The sequence below is a fragment of the Trachypithecus francoisi genome, unplaced genomic scaffold (assembly GCF_009764315.1).
Source record: "Trachypithecus francoisi isolate TF-2019V2 unplaced genomic scaffold, Tfra_2.0 Lachesis_group2, whole genome shotgun sequence".
Lineage (NCBI taxonomy): Eukaryota > Metazoa > Chordata > Mammalia > Primates > Cercopithecidae > Trachypithecus > Trachypithecus francoisi.
Window position 1 is genome coordinate 106,166,450 of NW_022681465.1, and position 24,026 is coordinate 106,190,475.

The 24,026-nt window shown below is 40.9% G+C and overlaps 1 protein-coding gene across 2 annotated transcripts in view; it reads left to right on the top strand.

The window, feature by feature from the left end:
- Window positions 1-24,026, top strand: part of ANKDD1B (ankyrin repeat and death domain containing 1B) — a 54,655-nt gene that overhangs the window by 3,046 nt on the left and 27,583 nt on the right. Inside the window, exons 2-7 of one of the 2 annotated variants that reach the window (XM_033179899.1) lie at window positions 2,357-2,460; window positions 5,822-5,920; window positions 13,032-13,130; window positions 13,236-13,340; window positions 20,976-21,074; window positions 21,856-21,954. In XM_033179899.1, coding sequence (XP_033035790.1) covers window positions 2,357-2,460; window positions 5,822-5,920; window positions 13,032-13,130; window positions 13,236-13,340; window positions 20,976-21,074; window positions 21,856-21,954 — 605 coding nt within the window. The remainder of the gene's footprint in view (window positions 1-2,356; window positions 2,461-5,821; window positions 5,921-13,031; window positions 13,131-13,235; window positions 13,341-20,975; window positions 21,075-21,855; window positions 21,955-24,026) is intronic. The other variant, XM_033179900.1, reaches the window with a different exon arrangement.

Here is a 24,026-nt window from a genome sequence, read left to right on the forward strand (position 1 = left end):
AAAGCCGGTCAATGCTTTTGCTTGTAAGATGTGCGGAAATGTGGGAGACCCAGAGAGAATTATCTCCCAATACCAAGTTGATGGAGGTACCAGCATCTTGTGACCCCTTCATTTAAACACATGGCTTCCAGTGTTGATAAGGCAGGGAAAAGAGACCTAGAGGGTGACACAGGCTTTTCACTGACTCAGCCCCAAAGTGACATGCCATCACTTCTGCTTTTAGTCCATTGGATACACCTCATCTAGCTGTATCCAGGCTGGGATATGGGCTTACACATGTGACGAGGTAGAAGAGAAGAAGCAGATATTGATGAACACTAGCAATGTTTACCACAGCATGGTTGTGTGTTTTTCTCCAGTACCGTTTAGCTGTTCAGGTACAGAAACAAAGCAAGTAGCAGTTGGATTTAATCTCAGAATTAGGATTCTGACCAACTAGTCTAATGGAGGAAAAGAATGGTGAGGGAGGTGTTTGCATAGAAGTGATTTCATAGGTGGACCATATGCTATGGTCTGAATGTGTGAAATAAATTTCTGTTTTTTAAAAAATTACTCAGTGTCAGGTAGTTTGTTACAGCAGCGAAAACAAACTGGCACCATGGAATCTAAACATGGTAAGGAGGGAAGTAAGGGTACAGAAATGAAGAATATGAAAAAGGGTTAGAACTGTGGACTGGAGGACTTCATAAGGTTGCAGAATTTCTGGACTTGGAGAACTAGAGCAGCTGAGCTGAATGGATGAGAAGTTGTGGTCAAAGAATAGGATTCTGGAAGTCAAGATTTCAGAGGTAGTGCAGTTTGAGTGATGATTAGTTCAGGAATGTGTCTCTGAAATTTGATGACTGAGGTCAGATCTACGGAAGATTATTAGAGGGAACTAAGAGGCCAAGGTGTTGGATTAATCATCTGTGAGGAGGTTGAAGTCACCTAGAATGGTGACAAGAGTAGGGGTAGGAAGGAAGAGAAGGATCCAGGTAACAGAAAGAATGAACATGTGAATCTGTATGAGTCTGCTCGGGCTGCCATGACAAAGTACAGCAGACTGGATGGCTCATACCACAGATGCTTATTTTCTCACAGCTCTGGAGGCTACAAGTGCAACATCAAGATGTTGGAAAAGTTGGATTCTTCTTAGGCCTCTCTCCTTGGCTTATAGATGGTCACCTTCTCCCTGCCTTCACCTGGTTTTCCGTGTGTGTATGTGTGTGTGTGTGTGTGTGTGTGTGTGTGTCCGTCCTAATCTCTCTTCTTTTAGGGACACCAATCATATCAGATTGGAGCCCATTCATATGACCTCATTTTATCTTCATTACCTCTTTAAAGGCCCTATCTCCAAACATAGTCAACATTCTGAGGTACTTGGGGTTAGTAGTTCAACATATGAATTTTGGAGAGACACATTCAGCCCATAACAGTATTTCCCAAGAAGATACTCCTTGGTTGGTCCTTGATTGGACTTGGCAGTATCCTTAAGGGTCTTTGCTTCGGCAAAAACTTGGGGAACATTGAATGTCATGATGGTATAATTTAAAAACAAGCAAACGCTTAGGAAACTATTCAGCAACATATCTACAGAAACCTCTCTTACAGGTCCTTTCTGTTTGGAGATAGTCTGTTATTGACTCCTACTTAACCTCAATTCTGGTCTTATCCCTTCATGTTGGGCTGTCCTCTGAGAGCCCTCTACTCCCCTACATAACAAAAATACTCAATAAACCCTGGAATCTTCTCTATGACAGTTAATAAAGCCTACCATATGAATGTGTATATGTATGTGAAATATGATGTTTATAGTAAATGTCAATCTACTTCTCTGTGTTTTTATATCAATGAGAATAAAACATTTTCATCCCCTTTACCTTTGTGTCTGTATATATGATGGGCTGCATTTTGAAATTTTCTTCGTGCAGGCCTAGCGTCTGTATAGAGTTCTGAAGACAACAGTTTTATCTCTGTAAGCTGTAGGAGCATTTGGACTCCTCCCTGCCTAATCTTGTACAAGGTTTTTTACAAACAATGCCCCCTGGGAAGTCTACTGCCTTCTGACCTTCTAAGCCAGATACCACATTACTGACTTCAGGGTGGTCCTCATGAATAATGTTTTGTTTGGGGCCAGGAACATTTTTAAGGGTGTGAAAACCCTTGCAGCATGAGGAGAAAATTGAATCTTGATACTACAGTTTTATAAGATATTAAAGCAAAGTTTCTGTGTCCTAAATAAAAATAGCGAAATGTGAAAGACTCAAGGCTGTCGTTTCGTTTCAAGGCTGTTGTTACAAGGTTTGCCCTATGAAATATGCTTTCTCTTTGGCCTCCTTAAATTCCCTTAGTTCATGCTTGCCTTGCTTTCTTTCAGTACTGCCAAATGAGAGAAGCTTTCAGAATGCTGCTAAAAGCAATAATTTGGATCTTATGGAGAAGCTGTCTGAAAACAAGGTTAACATTAATGCTGTGAACAATGTGAGTAGAAGTCATAAATATGACAAGTGACTACTCCAGTAATGGCTTGGGTTTACACAGGACATCTGAAATAATAATAAAAGTAAAAATCATGGTGCTGGCTGAGATAAGGGAGCGCTCCTTTGTTGGTAATCCCCGGGTGTTTAAGCTAAAAGGTGGAGTCAAACAGTGGAAGAGGCTCTATGCGTTTTAATTCCTCTTGCAAGAAGGGCAGTGCACAGAATCTTCATGCATATCTATTCAAAGTCTGTGGGTGGGCAGTAAAGCCAGCTGTCGGGGTTATAGGTAAAGCCAGCTGTTGGGGTTATAGGCTTGGACCTGGTCCTGGATTGTCGCCTGTGGATCAGTTTGGCCTCACACATTCTGGAAAGGCACAACATTTTTTGCTACACAGTCTGGGTTGTTTTCTTGCCAATGATGTCCTGTGTGGTTCTGTTTTTACAAATTTAAAAATCTAAAGAGGCATGTGGATTTTCATTGTACTGGTTTTGAAATGTAGTGTGTCTGTCTCTTGGGCAATGAGGCCTTATCTAAAACCTGGCTCTTACTTGTTCTTTAAGTCCCTGGGTTTTAGCAGAGGGAAAGTCCGCTGCTATAAATTTGGATTCTCTACTGCTTGCTTTTGTGAGGATTTCCTGATAGTCCTTTGAGGCCAGGTTTATCAAAGTGAAGGTTGGAGGCTGTGTCAATTGCTTAGGACAATTTGTGGAGTGGTTCCAGGTGCGTGTGGCACCCACCTGGGTGGTGGGTAATTGTATTTAATGGTAAATTTAATGGTGAATGATTTACTATTTAATGGTAAATGAAGCATAAGCTTCAGGGCCCTTGCTTGTACAGGCCCCTTGTAAGGCACTGAGAGGGCTCTAGTAATATATTCCTATGACTATATGATTTTGTGAAATCTGAAAACTGCAATTATTTAAGCTTTCTGACTCTGGCTTTAAAGAAGACTCCCTAAATAGTCTGAACTCAGGTTTCACAAAACCTATATCTATCGCAGGCAGTAAGGTCCTAGAAACTGAAGCTGCAGAATCTGAAATCACGTACTAGGTGCAGTGGAAGATGTTGTGCATGTGTGTTGGGGGCCTTTGTGCTTATGTGTGGGGATAAGTGTGGGGATTGATATGTCTATGTGTATAATGTGTGTGTGTGATGTGTTATGAGTGTATATAGTGTTCATGTTCCATAGATATCCTAGAATAGGAAAGCAGCAAAATTTTGTAGCATAACAATTTTAGAGACAAAAAGAAAAAAAAGGAATCAAGAAAGGAAGGAAAGGCAGAAAGGAAAAAGGATGGAAAGGAAGGAAAAGAAAAGAAGTAAGCAAGTCTCTTTGAAGGGGATATTTGCATAGTTTCAAAAATATTTATGGATAGGTATCTTTGAAGATTATTTTGACCATGAAAGGTTAATTGTGGGAGTAAGTGAAGCAATAATCACTTTTCCAAGTAGCAGGAAATAGATTCTCTAGTATACTGTTTAAACCATTTAACATTTTTCCATATTCAACTTTCTATTTTGTTTTAAACTTTTTTTAATATTAAAGTACTTGGAGAGATAGTACAATCGAATACACTTTAACTTACAGCGTGGCAAGTTATTATAAATTCCTAATGAATTGTATTATACTTTCTCATAACATCTGTTTACTGTTTACAGCAAATCGTTGACATGGTTACTTGGAGAGTTCCTTAAAACCAGTGACGATGGAGCTTTTTAAAATATAAGTAATTTTATTGAATTATCTTGGGTGAAATTTTGGCTTACATCCTTATTCACAAGTAAAGTTAATAGTGGAGCTTATAAGCCCATATTTGACATAGTAGAACAAAGCTCCAGATTTCAGACAAAGTCATAATAACTCATGGGTTTTTTTGTTTTGTTTTGTTTTGAGACGGAGTCTTGCACTCTTGCCCAGGCTGGAGTGCAGTAGCGCAATCTCAGCTCACTGCAATCTCCACCTCCCGGGTTCAAGCAATTCTCCTGTCTCAGCCTCCTAGTAGCAGGGATTACAGACGCACGCCACCACGCCTGGCTAATTTTTGTATTTTTAGTAGTTACAGGGGTTCACCATGTTGGCCAGGCTGGTCTCGAACTCCTGACCTCAGGTGATCTACCCACGTCGGCCTCCTAAAGTGCTGGGATTACAGGCATGAGCCACCGTGCCCAGCCATAACTCATGTTTTGTCGAACTTATTTTATCACTGGTTTAGGTATTGTGAAAGTTTTCAGAATCAAAATGGGGTCACCAATATTAAGAAAACCTTGACAAATAGAGCTGGGGAAGGCCATGAAGACAGGTTCTCACGCTTGTATACTTGATAACAAAAACTATCACAAAAGACTGCAAAATCCACAACCTTACACAAAGGCCATCACAACCTTACACAGAAAATACTTCTGCAAGGATATCTGCCCAGAAAATGCCTGTCTAATCCAAGACTGGTGTCAGCTTGTTGTTGAACTTTGCAGCAAAGGATAATTATTTCAAAACAATTATGTAATCCTCCTCATTTTTTTTCCTTTAAAAACCTTTGTCTTCTTTTACTTCCCTAAATACACACATAGTTTACTATGACATGCATATTCCCGTTGCAATGCTTTATTCCCAAATAAAGACTTTTCTTTTGAAAGTCTCTTATTATTTAGGTTGACACTACCAAGAAAATCAAATATTTAAACAGTGTCTAGAATATGGGAATTATGATTCATATCACTTCCAAGCAAAACTTTCATTGTCTTAAATGTATTAGACTGTCTCTGAGTATCCCAGGAGCACCACATGGACTTTCCTTTGGAGCAAGATGGTCATAGCTTTTCCTCTGCCTTTCTGTCTTTCCTTCCTCTTTTCTTCGCTCTTTTATCCCTTCCTCCCTTCCTTCTTCCTTTCAGAAGGAATTTATTTGCTTCAGTAAAATTTACAGTCCAAAAACTTAGAGAAGAATGAACATGAGTGGATTGAATACCTAGGAAAATGTCCGCTATGCATTATTAGTATATTCTAAGCAGAAAAATTTACCATTATTAATGATTATATAAGGAGGAAATCCAACTTTTACTTTCTAAACAAAACCCATTATGTTGCCACAACATAATGCTACAATACAATATAAGTTGAAACAAGAATTTCAGCTTGAGGCGTGTCCTTCAGTGGATTGCCAAATTCTCTGCTGTTATCTCATAATGAAGGCAGAATTCGGCTGGACACAATTCTCACAACTTTCAAAGGTAAAGGCAAAGAGTGGAGCCAAACAATCAAAATAGAAACACCTGATAGAAAAGTATGGCCATTCAAGAAACAGGAAACCTAAAAGCACTAAATAATGATCAGTGACTAAAAACATAAATTATGCTTCCTCAGATGAACCGCACAGCCCTGCATTTTGCAGTGGGGAGAAGTCATTTATCTGCAGTGGATTTCTTGCTTAAACACAAGGCCAGGGTGGATGTTGCTGATAAGGTAAGCTCATCTTGAGTAGAACAAATTGGAGCATAACCAATGTACAGGGAGAATCTGATCACTCCAGACATCTTTTCTTCACATACATGCAAAATATTTTAATTGGCAGTGTTTGTTTTGGAAACGTCTCTTCAGAGAATATATATATATGTGCTCTTTGTATTTGGGGACTAAATTGTTTCCCTTTTACCTATGGGATCTGGGGTTTTGCTTATTTTCTCATATTGACTTTATGGCCAATAGCATGCATTTGTAAAAGCAAGATCATTGTCCAGAGTAGAATCTGGGATGTGGAAGACAGAAGCTAACTGATCCCAGAGACTTTAAATATTGACTTTGCTCTATGAACTCTGATAATAAATAGGCTTATTAAACAGCTCAGGGGTAAGCCCAGCAGCACACACACAACTTTATGCCATCCCTTTCTCAGGCTCCATCCTCTCCATGATCAACTCCCCTACATTTTCCAGCTCCCCGCCCTGTTTTCCTGGTCCTCTGACTGGAAGGCCAAGGCTGTGGTCTCCCAGCCCTGCTGTGTGCTTCCCACAAATAGGTCTGCCTCCAGGACCAAGTGGGGGAGGGTAACAAGAGAACATTTGGATTCTCCCTCCACCCTGCTTTATGACCACAGTTCCTCTGGTCAGAGAGAAAGATTCCCCTATGTTGGACTTTAAGGTGCTTGCCCAGACACTGCTGCTACCCTTACCACTGTCAAGTTGTAGCTTTGGGAGTGGGGCTTGGCTTGCGGGGAGGGGGCAGGGCCTGTAGAGAAAAAAGAAGCAGAGAATTTCCCCTACCTTCTCTGTTCTATAGGGGCTCCCTTCTCCTCCTTACACCAGAATGAGAGAGCTTCTGTTGGAAATCTTTCTGACTGTGCCCAGGGCACAGTTCCATGATTTGCACTGCATCAAGTCCAAGTTGGAAGGTATGGGAGGAAAAGAAAAATCTGGAAAGTCACAGCAGGATTGTCCTTACTTTGAGTTCTGATTTTTTTTTTTCCCCAATCCACCTGATACCATTTACAGAGTCCTCAGCTGTTTCATGCATTCTTTTTTTTTTTAATTTTTAATTTAAAATGTGTGTGAGTATATAGTAGGTATACGTTCCATGCATTCTTTCCAGAGATTTTATTTGTTTTGGTGGGAGAGACAGAGTGGACTGTGCTTACTTCGTTTTAACCAGAACCATAACCCCAAATCTTTACTATACCAAAGTAGAGGGAATCATACAGCAAACATCTATGTATCCATTGCCAGATTAGATTGCATCTTTTCTTTTAAACAGCATATCTGAGGATTGCCATGTTTCTGATATATTAAATACAGGACTGGTTTGTGTCAGAGTGCAAATCAATTATGTGGGGGAAAGAAAGAAAGATCAGACTGTTACTGTGTCTATATAGAAAGAAGTAGACATAAGAGACTCCATTTTGTTCTGTATTTGAGATGCTGTTAATCTGTGACCCTATCCCCAACCTTGTCCTTGCAAGAGTCATGTGCTATGGTGACTCAAGGTTTAAAGGATTTTGGGCTATGCAGGGTGTGCTTTGTTAGACAAGTGCCTGAAGGCAGCTTGCTGGTTAAAAGTCATCACCATTCTCTTAATCTCAAGTACCCAGGGACACGTACACTGCCAAAGGTCGCAGGTACCTCTGCCTAGGAAAACTAGGTATTGTCCAAGGTTTCTCCCCATGTGATGGTCTGAAATACGGCCTCGTGGGAAGGGAAAGACCTGATCGTCCCCCAGCCTGACACCCGTGAAGGGTCTGTGGTGAGTGTTTTGTTTAATTTAATTTAATTTAGGAGAGCTAAATAATTAAACATGAAGCCAAAGTACATAAGAAAGCGGCAGCCTTGGCCGGGCGCAGTGGCTCAAGCCTGTAATCCCAGCACTTTGGGAGGCCGAGACGGGTGGATCATGAGGTCAGGAGATCAAGACCATCCGGGCTAACACGGTGAAACCCGTCTCTACTAAAAAATACAAAAAACTAGCCTGGGGATGTGGCGGGTGCCTGTAGTCCCAGCTACTCGCGGAGAATGGCATAAACCTGGGAGGCGGAGCTTGCAGTGAGCTGAGATCGGGCCACTGCACTCCAGCCTGGGCGACTGAGCGAGACTCCGTCTCAAAAAAAAAAAAAAAGAAAGCGGCAGCCTTTTATTGCAAATATGCACATACTCTTGGGCGAGGTTCTCCGGTCCTCAGGTATGGGGCCAGGGAAGTCCCACCGGGGCTTTTGGGTGAGGTTCTCCGGTCCACAAATAAGAGGGGCCGAAGAAGTCATGCCAGCTCCTGCCGTCGGTGGACTTTTATGCATTGATACTGGAAGAGGGAGGGCAGTGGGCGGGATAAGGGCGTGATAGGGGCCTCTCCATAGGCATGGCCAGGTAAGTTTCGATCTCTTCGGATTGACATCACCTGGCGCATGCTCGGTTGATCTGCATCTTCCCGGGGCAGGCTGCATTTTCCCGCGCGTGGGAAAGTTGGTGAGGAAGAACCTGGAAGCAACATGGATTGTGCCTTCTTGTTCACCTTTCTCCATCTTGTCCTTTCTCCCTCACCCAAACAGTGAGGAGGACTAGTACAAGGAAAGAAGGCCTCTTGGTGGTTGTTGGCAGTTGAGATAGAGAAAAGCATCTGTCTCCTGCCCGTCCCTGGGCAATGGAACATCTTGGTATAAAACCCGATTGTATGTTCTGTCTCCTGAGAAAGGAGAAAACCACCTTAGGGCGAAAGGCGGGACTTGCTAGTGCAATGCTGCAATTTATGCACTAAAAAGTTTTATGGAGATGTTTGCATATGCATATCAAGGCACAGCACTTTTCCTTAAACTTATTCATGTCACAGAGATCTTTATTCATATGTCTTACTGCTGACTTTCTCCCTACAATGATCCTATTATCCTGCCACTTCCTTTTTTCTAAGATGGTAAAGATAATTATCAATAAATACTAAGGGAACTCAGAGACCAGTGCCGGCGTGGGTCCTCGGTATGCTGAGCGCTGGTCCCCTGGGCCCACTTTTTCTTTCTCTATACTTTGTCTCTGTGTCTCATTTCTTTTCTCAAGTCTCTCGTTCCATCATTTCTTTTCTCAAGTCTCTCGTTCCACCTAACGAGAAACGCCCACAGGTGTGGAGGGGTAGGCCACCCCTTCAAATTATTCCTGAAATGATGGAGAGATATTTCACCAACTTGTTCTCCTTGAGGTTTTTCTAAACATATGTTTGCATTACTTTGTCTCTGAAACATGACTGTTTCTCTTAACTTTGCTTGAAGATTGAAATAATATCAGGTGGGAAATATAGTAATTCCTGGTGTGTCTCTTTTTCCTGCTTTGAAGGTTTCACTAAGTTAAATATGTTTATAACTGATTAAATCATCTACAGTGGCATTACTCCATAACTAGTCAAATGTTTTTCATAATTCAAGCAAGGTCACGTTTGACCCAATCTGGCAGCTTCTTTATCTGAATGATGAGCCTTGAGTTTGACGTCTTCTAAGTTCTAACACCATTTGCAAAGAGGTAACAGTTGATCCCCTTCACCCTCAATATTTATTCAGTGGCTGTGGTGCGTGTGTCTCAGTGTCAACTACTGAGGATTCTACTAGACAGAAGTGCTTGCTATTTAGAGTGTGGTGCCAGGACTTGAAGCATGTACATCACCTGCAAGCTTGTTAGAAATGCAAGATCTTGGGCCCCACCCCAGGCCTGAATCAGAATCCGCATTAAAAAAAAATTCCCAGGTGATTGTTTTTGGGAAGCACTGGTATGATATAGAGTCATGGCTTTGCAGGGACTACAGTCTCTCTGGGGAGCAAGGACAGAGACTGTACTAACTGAGTGCCATTCAAGGCACTGAATGCTAGGGACCAAAGTGAGCAGCCCCCCCAAGTCCTGGGAATAGGCACACTGGATAAATGGAGGGTCTTACTCCAGACAGGAATAAAGAATCCCAGGTGGGTGCACCAAGTCCTGGGAAGAGGCAGACTGGATAAATGGAAGGTCTTACTCCAGACAGGAGTAAAGAATCCCAGGTGGGTGCAAGTGGTGCTCAGAGGATAAAAACATCTGCTCACAGAGCTTCTTATCTCTGGGAAGCTCCTAACATAGAAGTGTTCCCCAAAGGAAATTATTGACCTTACCTATGACGAGATTGGCAATGAGGACAGGTTGTCAGTGACTGTTGGGCAATGTACACTTTACAGAGCTTCATGAGCCACCTGTGAGTGTGATTTGTGACACATGGTCTTAAGTAGTCTCAGGCATGCCAGTTTCATACCAGAAGAATTTGTTTTATGGAGGTTCTTAGGGCGTTTACATCTGTGAGCCGTGATTCATTACCTCTGAGGAACAATGGCTCCATTCTGAATTTGTGGTTTTAGAGACTTAGGTTGTTTGCAGCTTGAATTCCCAGCTTTTAGATTTTGTGATTGGAGCTTGGAATTTTAAAATGTAGGCTGCTTTGAAATTAGGAATTACCTCTTAGGGAAAAAATAGATCTCCTATCAAAGAGTGATTTGTCACCTGTCTCAAATATTTCTGGCTTTTTTTGAGGTGGAGTTTCATTCCTGTTGCTCAGGTTAGAGTGCGATGGTGCAATCTTGGCTTACCGCAACCTCCACCTCCCAGGTTCAAGCAATCCTCCCGAGTAGCTGGGATTACAGGCATGCACCACCATGCCTCGCTAATTTTGTATTTTTAGTAGAGATGGGGTTTCTCCATGTTGGTCAGGCTGGTCTCGATCTCCTGACCACAGGTGATCTGACTGCCTCGGCCTCCCAAAGTGTTGGGATTACAGGCATGAGCCACCGCGCCTGGACTTCTGGTCTCTTTCATATTTGAAAGCAGATTTAGTATTACTAAATATAGAGCACTGACTTGTAGGGAAGTCCAAATTAAGAGGTAGAATTGTGTTTAGGAAACATGTTTTGGAGAACCTCAAGTAGTCAGTCATTGTACATCATTTCTCTTTGGGACAAGGAGTCCAGAAATGAAGAGTCTTCTTCATGCTGGAATTGTAAACCTACAAATGGACTAACTCACCCTCTAGACTGACAGCTGAAATATAAATTGGATAGGATATGCACATTAAGAGCAGAGTTTCTCAGCAGTGGTGCTACTGACATTTGGGGCCAGATAATTCTTTGTGGTTGGGGCTGCCCTGTGTATTGCAGGATGTTTAGCAGCATCCCTGGCCTCTATCCACTAGGTGCCAGTATTAACCTCCCCCCACCCACAGCATGACAGTAAAAAATGTCTCCATACATTTTTCCAAATGTTTCCTGGGGGCAAAATCACCCCCAGTTGAGAATCACCAGTTTAGAGTTACGCCTCAATAATTTGGGACTTGCTGTTTTACTCTCCCAACGTGAATTCTACTGAGAATAAGAGAATACATTAATGCAACTTGGGGGCAGCCAAAATAAATGCCAGAAGGCTTATGCACTTCCCAGGTAGAAGTGTGCCACAGGCCCTCATTCCTTACGCATTTACTCATACTGTGTACATCTGACAAACAGTTTCCAGATCACAAACACAACTGATTAGAAGAGGGAAATAAAATGTAGTGTGAGAGCTTACTTTGGGCAGGCACTTGTACTGAGGAAATGGATTACTTTTTCGTGGGGCTAAAGGAAACAGAAAGCAGACACTTGAGTTTACAGATAAGGAAGCTGAAGCTGACAGTTAGAATTAAGTTCACCAAGATCCCCATACTTGAAAGTGACAGAAAGTGACCAGAATTTGAGATTAGTTCTGCTTGATCCTGAAGATCAGGCTCATAGTGTCTGCCCTATGCTGCTTCTCTAACTTAGGGCCTGGGGTGCAGATACATGTTTTTGCTTATGTCCCTCGAATCTCACCTGCCTAAAATAGCCAATGTTAACTGCTGGCTATGCTTCCTTCCACACTTTTCTCTCTGCTTATTTGGTAGACAAGTCAGCATACAACTGCCCACAGCATCCCTATGGGTCAGTAAATCCTGGTCTCTTTCAGTCTGACAACTTTGTGCACATGTGTTTGCACACAGACAAATCTAAATAATTTTGTATAAATAAAATATTTTAAGTAGTATCTATATAAATGAGATCCTTTTTATAACTTGTGTTTTTTTCACCTGTGTGTACCCTCTCCTCTGGTAACTATACTTAACAATCTGAGATATATGTGTTTATTTCTGTACTTTTCTCCTGCTCACATAGTCATGTCTATATTAATCAATCTACCTACCTACCCACCAACCCACCTATAGATGGATATAGATATATACATATACATGTACGGGGTTTTCTTAATCACTCCTTTTTAGCAAATGGGATTATATCATATTTATTCTCAATCTTATTTTCCTTATTTAGTAAAGCTCATGAAAATCTTTCCAAGTCAATTGTTGTAGCACTAATTCATTATTTTTAGTGCTTGCATTATATAGTCTGACTATTCCATAACTTCTTCAGCATTCCCTTGTTGATAGGCCTTTACCTTGCACCCAGTTTTTAGTATTACACTTAATATCCTTATATATATAGCATTAGGTAATGACATTTTTATTTTTATGGGATAGATTCCCAGGAGTGGGATTGCTGATTATGTTTTCAATTCTAATAGATATTGCCAGATACTTAAACAATAATCATTTCCATTTCCTTTCTTTGTCCATTTTTCTGAATTTGTCTTTTTCTTCTCCATAGGTAAGTGTGCTTCATGCATTAGAGAATAACCATTTATCTTTATTAAAGATACGTTTTTAAAAATCTGTCATTTTTAATTGACTTTGTTTATTATCTGTCTGTTCTCACTCTGCATTAAGAGACTGTACATTATAGTCTGGATTTTATTCTAATATGTTTATTGTTTGTGTGCTATTTTGTGAGTGTGGTATGATATAGCTTTTCATTTTATTTTCTTCCAGATGGAGAACTACTTGTGCCTGCACCACTTATTAAGTATACCCTTTTTTCCCCATAGAACCGAAATATCACTTTTGCTGCACATTAAATTCTCTATTTCTTAGTTTTCAACAATCTAGTATTAATTTGGCCTTTTTTGATGAGGCAGTATATGTTGTGGCTCATCAGAGTAATAGCTTCTCTTTTTCTGTCTTCTTGGGGAAGCACGGCTTGACAGTAATTCACCTTGCAGCCTGGTCTGGGAGCCTTGAGGTCATGCTCATGCTGGTTAAAGCTGGAGCAGATCAGAGAGCCAAGAATCAGGTAGGTATGTGGGTCACACCTGGACAAAAGCTCTTACCTCACCATTGCAGGAGAGAGGAAGTTCTGAGGTCACTGTGTATCTCCCCCACCCCTGGCTCTCTTCAGGATGGAATGAATGCCCTCCACTTTGCTGCTCAGAGCAATCATGTGCGCATCGTGGAGTATCTTATTCAAGATCTGCATCTCAAGGACCTGAACCAGCCTGATGAGGTGTGTTTACTTTGGTTGTATAGGTCTTGCATCCACCCCTACCAAATTTCACTTTCTTCCTGCCTCTGGTACAGCTGTGAAAGCAGTCAGCACAGACAGACCCTGCCCTGTAGCCAGCTCCTCCATCACGATGGCAGACCACAGAACCAAAGAGGAGTGTTGGTATTAGTGGCGGTCCTGGCCCCTACTTGTAGGGAGAACAGGAAGTGTTGAGGAAGCAGCCAGATTCCTTCTTCCCATTATACTCCCTCATCCTGGCCGGATTGTGGACAGTATCCTATCCCCTTTAGTAATAAAAATGTGGATCTACATTTTATTTTATTATGCTTGGCCTTTTGGTAATATATTTGACCAAAGCTATGCAGTAATGAGCCATGAAATACAATGCAGTTTTATTGCATTTGTCAGTATTTCTTTTCTTTAAATAAGGGGATACATAACAATACCAGCTACTACTTAACGAGTATCTATTAATGTAGGTACAGAGGAAAGCTATTTACATACATTATTTCAGTAAGAGGTCTTGGACCTGACACCTACCGATGCTCAACAAATCATTGCTGAATGAATGAATGATCTCATTAACCCCTACAATAATCCTATAAGGTAGAAAATATTTTGCTCATTTGTAGAGGAGAGGAAGTTGAGGCTCAGAGAGGCCAAACACCTGATCAAAAGTCTCACAACTAAAAAGTGACAGAGCCAGGACTTGGAGCCAGGTCTGACTGAATCCAGCCTTCATGCTGTGCTGTCTCCCTCCTCAGACTAACAGTGGGTATTGTTCATATCAGGGACTGTCCTTCCCCTGGAATATTTCCCTGTAGGCATTTTTTTTCTTCATAGAGGAGTAGCCTTTGTGCAATTGGCATTTTGATTTCTCAGCAGTAGAATATACTTCATGAATGGGACTTCCTTTTCTTTGTGCCACCAGAATACTATACTATAAAAGTTTCTTTAGAAGCTGGTCAGTGATAGTCACTTCATTTCACCTCTTTTTAAAAATTTTTACATTTTTTTTTCTGACCTTAATCTCAAAAACAACGATATTAACAATAAGAAGTATTTCTTCAGATTAGGTCTATATACTTCTTTGACTTCCTCTACATATGATTAAACAACTATACATTTATAGCTTAGAGGAAGACAGACTTGGGCTTTAGTCTGGTCAGTACCACCATGCACTAGCTGTGTGGTTTTAAGCAAGCTCTTCAATTTCCGAAACGCTCAGTTTCTCCATCTATACAATGGAAACAATAAAATCTACTTTATGGTAACAACAAGGGTGACAGGAGAAGTCTTGTCCCACATATAATTTTTTTTAAATCAGCAAACCTCCATTCTTTGGTGTATAATGATTGACATTTCCTCAATCTTATGTAAAAGTACCTATGCAAATGAACTTCATGATGAGCCATTCCATAACCCCTTTTCACTTATGCCATTCCTATGTAGGAATGTTGGAATAGCTGAGGTGCTTAAATGAGCTAATGACTATAAAGCACTTAGCAACGAGCCAGGCACATTGTAAGTGCTCACTGTTGTAACAATTGTTATAGGATAAAATATCCTATCTGATTTTCTGAAAGTGACAATCATAGTCAAATGCCATTTAGTATCAAGGTGAGGAAGTCGGATCTTTCTAATTTTATCCATGCCAAGTAGAGACGTGGCCAATTAATGAATTCCATTCAGTTCAGTTCAGCAGATATTTGTTGATGGCCTATTATGCTTGAGACACACAGTTATTTTCCCCTTCAATGTGCTCTGATTGCTTCCATGAGAGAGAGTAGTGTATGGGAAGGATCAGGCAGGCTGATGGGATTCAGAAACCAAAGAACGTTTGCAGGGAGCCTTCCCCACTTCTTGAGTTTCTGCTGGCCAGTAGCCTTCCTCTCCATAACTCTTTTCAGCTGATTCTGGGCATGTCCTCTCCTCTCACCTTCTTCCTCCTCTATCTGTTGGGAAAAAGGGTTTAGGAGCACTGGCAGCAAACTGCAGAGTGACATGTCCAGCTGCGAGATCTTAAATTGAGTTCAGAGACATACAAGGAATGAGCAAATAATGACTCCACTGGGTCATCTAGGGAAAGAAGACTCTTTGAGTCTGAGCCCAACCTTAGTTCCTTCGGAAAACTAAATTGATGAATAGAAAAGACAAAAAAAAAAAAAACTACTTTTTTTCTAAGATCTGTGAGTGGGTCACACCTGTTGGCAAACATCAGTTGGAATGGTAGTTGCCAGGAACTAGGAGGAAGTGAAAGTGGGGAATTATTGTTTAATGAGGACACAATTCCAGTTTTGCAAGATGAAAAGGGTTATGGAGATGGATGGTAGTGATGGCTAGACAACCATATGAGTATCCTTAATACCACTGAACTATACACTTAATAATGGTTAAGATGATAAATTTAGTTATGAGTACTTTACCATAATAAAAAAATTATGGGGGGAAAAAGCCAGTTGCAACTGGGATCAGAAGCTCAGGTTCTATTGATTTACTGTTGGGTTTTCCATTTGCATCTGCTTAAAGGTATTGTGGAGTTTGTGAAATACATTTGATATTTAAGACGTCTTCACCTTCACAGTGTTACTCTCTTGCCTAGTTTCTTATCAACAGAAAGTGATTGAGAGCCTGTGTACCTGCCAGGGTTGGTAAAATCCATCTCTTTGGCCTGGAGGGAACTCCAAAAGCTAACAAGGAAAGCTTTCCTGGAAGGAGGCCCTTAACACAAAATGGATTTAACTAGGCCAGGGGTAGTTTGGGTGGGGAGAGATGGAGGATGCTGGGAAAACTTTTGAGATTTCCCCAAGCTCCACAGCCATAAAAATCATTGAGGCCTTTCTAGGGGAGAGAGATTAGAGCAGCAAGGAGTTAGGAATAAAGTATAGATATTTTGAATCTACATGTAAATGTCCATCTGGTGATCAAAAATAAATACTCAGACTAACATGTTTGGAGAGGGAGAGAAATAGGAAGGGCTTACAAGCCATTCATATATTTGTTCAATATTTACAAGAATTTGGGGGTAAAATATTGCATTGATTTCAAGTATGAATATGGTAGACTTCCATTAGTTTAAAGTCTCTGGAAGTCAAAATGCAAAGAATCTTCTTTTTCTGGGAGGGAAGGGGATAGTGAGTAGAAGGGGACTTGAGAAGACACCTGTTTTCTTATACAGACCCAAGCAACACTGAACAATTTTAGATTTAATCAAATGTATTGTTTCCTGTGAGGGGAGAACTCACCCAGTGTCTCCCACCCCACCAGTGCCACTTTTTATTATTTAACAAGCTGCTTTTTCTTTTTTTTAACCTCATGACACATAATTTTTTACCTGTGAAATTTCTAGTTATTCAGGGTTTTCCCCTTCCTCAAGTGCCTGATCCTGGGGTGATGGGAAGTGTTGTGGGCGGGAGCACGCACTGGAGGCCCACCCAGCACCTCTCCTCAGAGGCTCCTGAGAGCGACACATCTCAGGGATCCCTGTGGTAAAGGAAGGTTAGGTTGGACTTTAGATACCCACTTAATGGCTATTTATGAAATTTTTGCTGAATTTCATAACATCAAATTTGATGATTTCATCTTCTCAGTAAACTTAAAAATAATTTATAATAAACAATCCCAATCCCTCAGACTTACATGCAAAAAAAAAAAAAAAATTAAATGCATTGAGTTAAAACATATCAGGTTAGCCAGGCACAGTGGCTCACACCTGTAATTCCAGTACTTTGGGAGGCAGAGGTGGGAGGATCTCTTGAGTTCAGGAGTTTGAGAACTAGCCCGGGAAGCATGGTGAATAACTGCCTCTACAAAAAAATACAAAACATTAGCCGGCATGTGGTGGTGCGCACGTGTGGTCCCAGCTACTTGGGAGGCTGAGGTGGGAGGATCACTGGATTCCAGGAGATAGCAGTTGCAGTGAGCTGAGATCATGCCACTGCATTCCAGCCTGGGTGACAGAGTAAGACCCTGTTATAATCAGGTTAAATAGATATTGAGTTAATAGAGGAAAGAAAGAACAGGAATCCTGGACCCTCCTTATTTTAGTACTTAAACGGACAGGATCCTGAGCCAGGGAGTCTTTGTGATTTGCTCAAGGCCTGGAGCCCAGGGCTCTGACACCAAGCTCCACCATCCTTCTGGCTGGAAAAGCTTCCTGCCTTCCAAGTAAGGGAGGTCCTATGAGACTGCCCTGGATAGAGGCCTACTTGAATGTGATGAAAAAGGATCGGGTAGTTAAAAAAAAAGGACATAATAAGAAACTATTTTTTAAAAACCACATATATCTTTGAAATTCCTGTTATTTTGTCTAATAATATGTACTCAATGAGAGAAAAGATTTATATCTCATTATGCTATAATCTCACCTTTCTTTATGCTACCTTTTCATATATTTATCATAGGTTACTTTAAATGTCTTTACTTTGTGTGATTTTGCTTTTACATCTTTTTCCTGGATGATAACTGTTTTAAAGGGCTTCCAAAGTTCAAACTAATAGTGTTTCCAAAGGAAAGGAAAGCTCTTTCATCTGGTAACTGTAGTCTTTTCTCAGAACCTTCCATCTCTTAGCAGGTGAAGCTTTCTTTCACTTTGTTATCTATGCAGTAATGCAAAACTTTGTAGCAACCATAGGTAAAAGAAAAGCACCATTTTAAAATTGAACAGATTAGTATTGTTACCAAACTGATAAATATGTATTAGTTAGAATTCTTTCTGTTGCAAAGACAAAAATCCATCTTGATGGAGATTAAGCAAAGAAGGTAATTTACTAACTTGTAACTAAAGAGTATGAGGGTGTATCTTTCCAGCTTCAGGCATGGCTGGACCTAGCTCTTTTTCTTTGTCCATGTCTTAGCTGTCTGCCTGTCGGCATTATTCATAGGTATACTTTTCATATATTAGGAAAGATAGCTGTTAGCAGCCTCAGATTTAATATCCTTATGGATTTCAATCCATAAGAAATAGAAATAATAATCTGTCATTAAATGTTTATGTATAAATCTCAGGAACAACTGGCCCTACCTGAATCATATGCCCAACCTCGAACCAATCACTGTGACGGCAGGGTTATGTAATTACTTCATGTGGCAGAAGGCAGGCAGATAAGGCCTGGAAACGGACAGCACTAAATGGGCTAATTGACAGGGTGTGTGTGTGTATGTGTGGTTGTTCTGCAAAGTAAAACAAAGTTACTAGAAGAAAGGTAAATATAAAGGCAAAAGCAACAAATGCCACACTAGGGCACAACACCTTCATGTATTATTTGTGGTCTCCGTGCATAAAGAGCTAACAAAAGCCCTTTCCTTCTGTATGAGCCAGGGGTCATTCTCCAGTGTAAAAGATAACAGGCAAGAATCAGGTAACAAGTTCTCTTTTCTCCTGTTCCGGTGCATTAGCAACCTTTAAAGCCTTCTTCCACCACTTCTCACCACCTACCTTTCCAGCCACAAACGCACTTATGCTGAGTTATATACCCCCGTATATCACCAGCACTCGGTTACTACATTACATTGTAATTACTTGCTTATATGTCCATCTCTCCTTTTGGACTCTGAGCTTGAGGATGGGCAATATATTTCTCACCCTGGTCATTCTATTGCTTAGCACATTATCTGGCATATTCATAGGCATTCAATAATTGTTGAACCAATGAATGAATTATTTATGAGGATATGTGATCAGATGTTTTCATCTAGTATATAATCACTGTCTCTTGTTCCCTCTTTTGTGATTTGTTTACATGAACCTTTACCTGTAGTCACTATTTGCACATATTTGTATATCAAACATAATAATTTTTGGTCTGTCGTTTCCAAAGAGTTGCTCGTGACTCAAGATTAAATTTTACCCTTCAATTAGTGCAGAAAACTGTGGTTCCAAGCAATCTCTGTTTCTTTCCTTTGCCATTTCTGGTGATCTCCTGAGAATGAAATCACTGAACCCTTTAAAGGGTTGGAGATGTAGATCTCATTGGTGACATATGTGGCCCAAGAATGATGAATTAGGTGAACTTTTTGGTGCAAATTTGTTTCTCCAGCCTCCATACATGCATAAATACAGACCTCTGTAGGACTGATCTTTATAGATTTGTTTTTGTTTTTGCTTTTTGCCATTTATTATTTCAGCATTTTTTCTTCCTTTTTTCTCCAGTTACTGGGGGTTCCTATGTTATTATCTCAGGTTAACAGTGGCCATGATCTTTTCATTACCCTATTTTATCAAGTGGTAGATGAGGCTTGTATCTATTTTTTAACATTAAGACACCTTGCTAAGCTTTCAGTTAGTAACACACTAAGCCAATTTGTGAGTGTTTTCTCTTTAATTGAAGAAAATACTTCTGCTATCGTATTGCCACCACAACTTCCTTTTCCTTCTTTTAATTATCTCAAGTTACAACATTACATTTTCTGTGGATCTGCTATAGTTTGGCTATGGTTTGTCCCCACCAGAATTCATTTTGAAATTGGATCCCCAATCTGGTGGTGTTAGGAGGTGGGACCTCTTGGGAGATGTTTGTGTCATGAGGGTGGATCTTTCATGAATGGCTTGGTGACATTCTTCCGGTAGTGAGTTCTCACTCTGGTGGGACTAGATTCATTCTCATAGGAATAAATTAGCTCCCACGAGGGTGGGAGTTAGGGTGCCCCTTGGGTTTTGTCTCTTCACACATGTTTGCATCCCTTTGACCTTCTCTGTCATGTTATGACACAGTGTGAAAGCCCTTGCCAGAAGCCGAGACCGTGCTCTTGAACTTCCCAGCCTGCAGAACTGTGAGCTAAATAAACATTTTTTCTTTATAAATTACCCAGACTGAGGTATTCTGTTATAGCAACACAAAACAGACTAAGACAAGTCTTTCACTTTTCTTGATGACATTTTGGCTATGGAAAATATAGTCTCCATTGGCAACATAAAAAGTAGGAGGAATTCCATAATCAGAAAATTCTACATTTGAGCTTATCTTCTAAAAAAATCAAACCTAAACATTTCTCTTCATCTGTACTCTCTGGGTAATGCCTCATTTCTTGATTCCATTTCATAATGACCTATTCTTGAGAGTTTTCCTATTGATTCTTTGTAGATATTGTAGATAAATCTATGAGGAAGAAAGGAAGGCCTAAGGAGAAGCAGTTAATCAAATGTCATGTCTGAGTGAGCCATGTAAGTAAATAAGCCCCAGAAAATTTCTGTTTCAAACATTGTTATCAATAACGGAAGGCTTAGTATGATGTACAGATGCCTTATGCCTAAGGCAGGGTCTGACACATAGTAGCTTCTCAGTAAATGGTGAAAGGACTATTGAATAAATAAAGTTCATAATATTGCTATATTTGAAAGGGAATCTTGTCGTCTGACTGTGATGTTGCACCTCCCCGATGCTTGAGAGGACCTTTTCTGAACAGTATCTGTGTGCCCCCATGAAACAGATTTCATGCTGATGTGGAGTCTCCCACAGTTTTGAGTGAAAACCCAGAACCTGATCTGGTTTGGAGTCAGAAATAGCATCATCTTCCTCCCCTAAGAAGGGTCATCTTGGACTTCCCATCATCCTTAAAATGTCACTAGCTTTGTCCACTGTCTTGCTTGTTCACTAAGAGTGTAATAAATGCTTGAGGTTTGTGATTGATTTTTAGAAAGGAAGAAAACCATTTCTTTTGGCAGCTGAGAGGGGCCATGTTGAAATGATAGAAAAACTTACCTTCCTAAACCTGCATACTTCAGAAAAGGACAAGGTGAGTTGGACTTTTATTTCTTTGCTGAGAACAAGAGAAAGGGGAGTAACAATTGATGTAGAGGGGTAACAATTGGCCTGTAGATTTGGTGAGGGACTTTTAGTCAGCAGGAGAGTTGTAAATTGTTACTGTACTCAGAGAGAATCATGAACTATCCAGGCAAAATCCTTCCATTGTTGCTGTGGGTTGTCCAGATTGGCAGTTTTTGCTTCATAAATGTTTGTGAAGTCAATAGACCACATGGCTTTTTCCATGATCAACTACACCCCTCTTCTCTCCTCCCATGAGGTCTCCTGGAGCCTCAGCCTTACATGAAAGGGGAGGGGAAAACCCTGGAGTAGACATCATATCTGTATGTACACCTTTGATGACTTTCTTAGGAGAAATTCCTAGATGTGGAATTGTGGGTCAAAGGCTTCTGCACATTTTAAAATCTTTGGGTATATAATATTACTAAAATGACCTCCCAGAAATCTTTCACCATTTTACCCTCACATAGGTCAAATGGAATTTCTTCTGTTGCTCCATGTTTTGCTAGCAATTGGTAGCAAAGTTAGAAGAAGGAGCATGGATGATTTTCTACTGGTTCAGAAAGCTATACCTTTTTATTTAAAACTTTAAAATGTATAAATTTCACTTAAAACTGCAGATACAGTGGTCCACACTCGACCGTGCTTTAACCAAAATGAAAACTTCCAGAAACTCCATTGCAGCCCTTACTATTGAAGGAACATGCTCTCCCAGCACAGGGGATTCTACCCTGAGTGTGTCTCTGTTGCAGGAGGGAAACACTGCCTTGCACCTCGCTGCGAAGCACGGTCACAGTCCTGCAGTGCAGGTGCTGTTAACCCAGTGGCAAGACATAAATGAGATGAATGAGGTATGTGGAAGTGCGCATTACAGGCACAGGACTTAAATGGGGAAGGGTTGGAGGAGTGGCTTTCAAGAAAAGAGTGGGAGGAAAACAAAGGTGTTAGTGCCATAGGGTGTAAAATGTGATTCTGAAAGATTCTTACTTTATTCTTCAAAGTATTCCACAGCACTTCATTTGTTAATCCATTCATTTATTCACCCGTTCATTCAAATAGTATTTGTTTAATATGTACTGTATGCCAGATGAAGTATGTACTCTTATTCTAGAAGCCTACAGGGCAAGAGGGGCATGCAAAACAAATAATGTGTTGGGCTGCATGCAATAATAGAGGTCTACAGAGAATGCCATGAGAATACAGAGGAAGATGTTTTTCAGAAATTACGGTTTTCACAGAAGAGGTGGTATATTATCTGGGTCTTGGCATTGTAATGAATGTTGGCAGGAAGGATTTTGAGGATGGCACAAGTATAAAGTATTTCAGAGGAAAAAGTCCAAGGAAAAGAACCGAGGCAAGAGTATGGTGTGTTCTGGGCTGACAAGCTCAGGGTGGCAGAAATTGTGGCTAGGAAGGCTGGGGAAGCTGGAAGCCTAGTAGGCCAAGGCAGACAGACGACAAAAGGCCATGCTTTACAGGAGGGAGGGTTTGGCTTTGATGTGGTTGCCAGCAGAGACCTTGAAGGGTTTTAAGTAGTGAAAAGGGATAGGATTCATCTTAGATGTGGGCAGGTAACTGTCACAGCTGTTTGAAAGGTAGACTGGGTGCCAGGAGAGCCCAGAAGTGGGGAGGACCAGTCAGGTGACTGCCAAAATGGGGAAACAAGACCTGTGGAAGGCCTCTCACTGAGACACTCATGAGTAACAAACAGGATGAAGTGGTAGGAGGAGGCAGAGTCCACAGGACTTGTGACCAGGACTTAGAGAAAGGGAGGACTTTCTGCCCCCAGCTATCTGACTTGAGCTGTTGCTGGGGAGTACAGGTGTGGAGCAGGTGAGTGGGGTAGGTAATGAGGGCTTGCATGGGTTTGTTTGAGGCACTTGGGAGGTGGGTACATTCAAGTGGAGTGTTAGTGAGCTGGAAACTGGTTCTGGGGCCGGACATGGTGGCTCACGCCTGTAATCCCTGCAATTTGGGCAGCCGAGGTGGGTGGATCACCTGAGGTCAGGAGTTTGAGATCAGCCTGGCCAACATGTGAAACACTGCCTCTACTAAAAATACAAAATTAGCTGGGTGTGGTGACAGGTGCCTGTGATCCCTGCTACTCGGGAGGCTGAGGCAGGAGAGTCGCTTGAACCCGGGAGGCAGAGGTTGCAGTGAGCCAAGATTGTGCCACTGCACTTGAGCCTTGGCGACAGAGTGAGACTCCATCTCAAACAAAACAAAACAAAACAAAACAAAACACAACAAAAAAAGTAAAAAGAAACTGGTTCTGGATTTGGTGGAGGGGATGTGACTGTGGCTATGCAGGGCAAGTTTGTGAGTCATTTGCCCTGGATGGTCACTTCTTAACCTATGGTCCAGTGACTTTTTGTCTGGCTCTTTGGAAACTCAGGTCAGTGGGGTCCTCTTGGATTTCACAGTTTAATGTTCTGATCATTTCTAAAGTTGATGCCTCGCCTGAGAGCTACCGAAAGAACTAGTATCATAAGCATTTACCTTAAGATACCATTGATTGTAAGGCACACCATTATTTTATGTAACACTCAGAAAAAATAATGCTGCCATTTAACTGTGACAAAAAACTTTATTGTCACTTAAAATATTTATTTTATGCTGCCTATTTAAAGATGTTTTTAGACTTTTAGTTTTTTACGTGCATATATAAAGGAAAAAAATAAGCAAGATAACTCAGTTAATTGTTTGTAAACTTCATGCTGAATTAGATTCTTCTAAATCACTTATTCAGTCTTGATGATTTCTTTCTTTTTTCTTTTTCTTTCTTTTTTTTTTTTCTTATAGCGTCAGGGTCTTGCTTTGTCACCCAGGCTGGAGTACAGTGGCACAGGAGATGCAGCATTTCTTAGAGAATGCCCCACTGTTGTTTCTAAGATTTTCTTCTAAGCCACTGATACCCATTCCA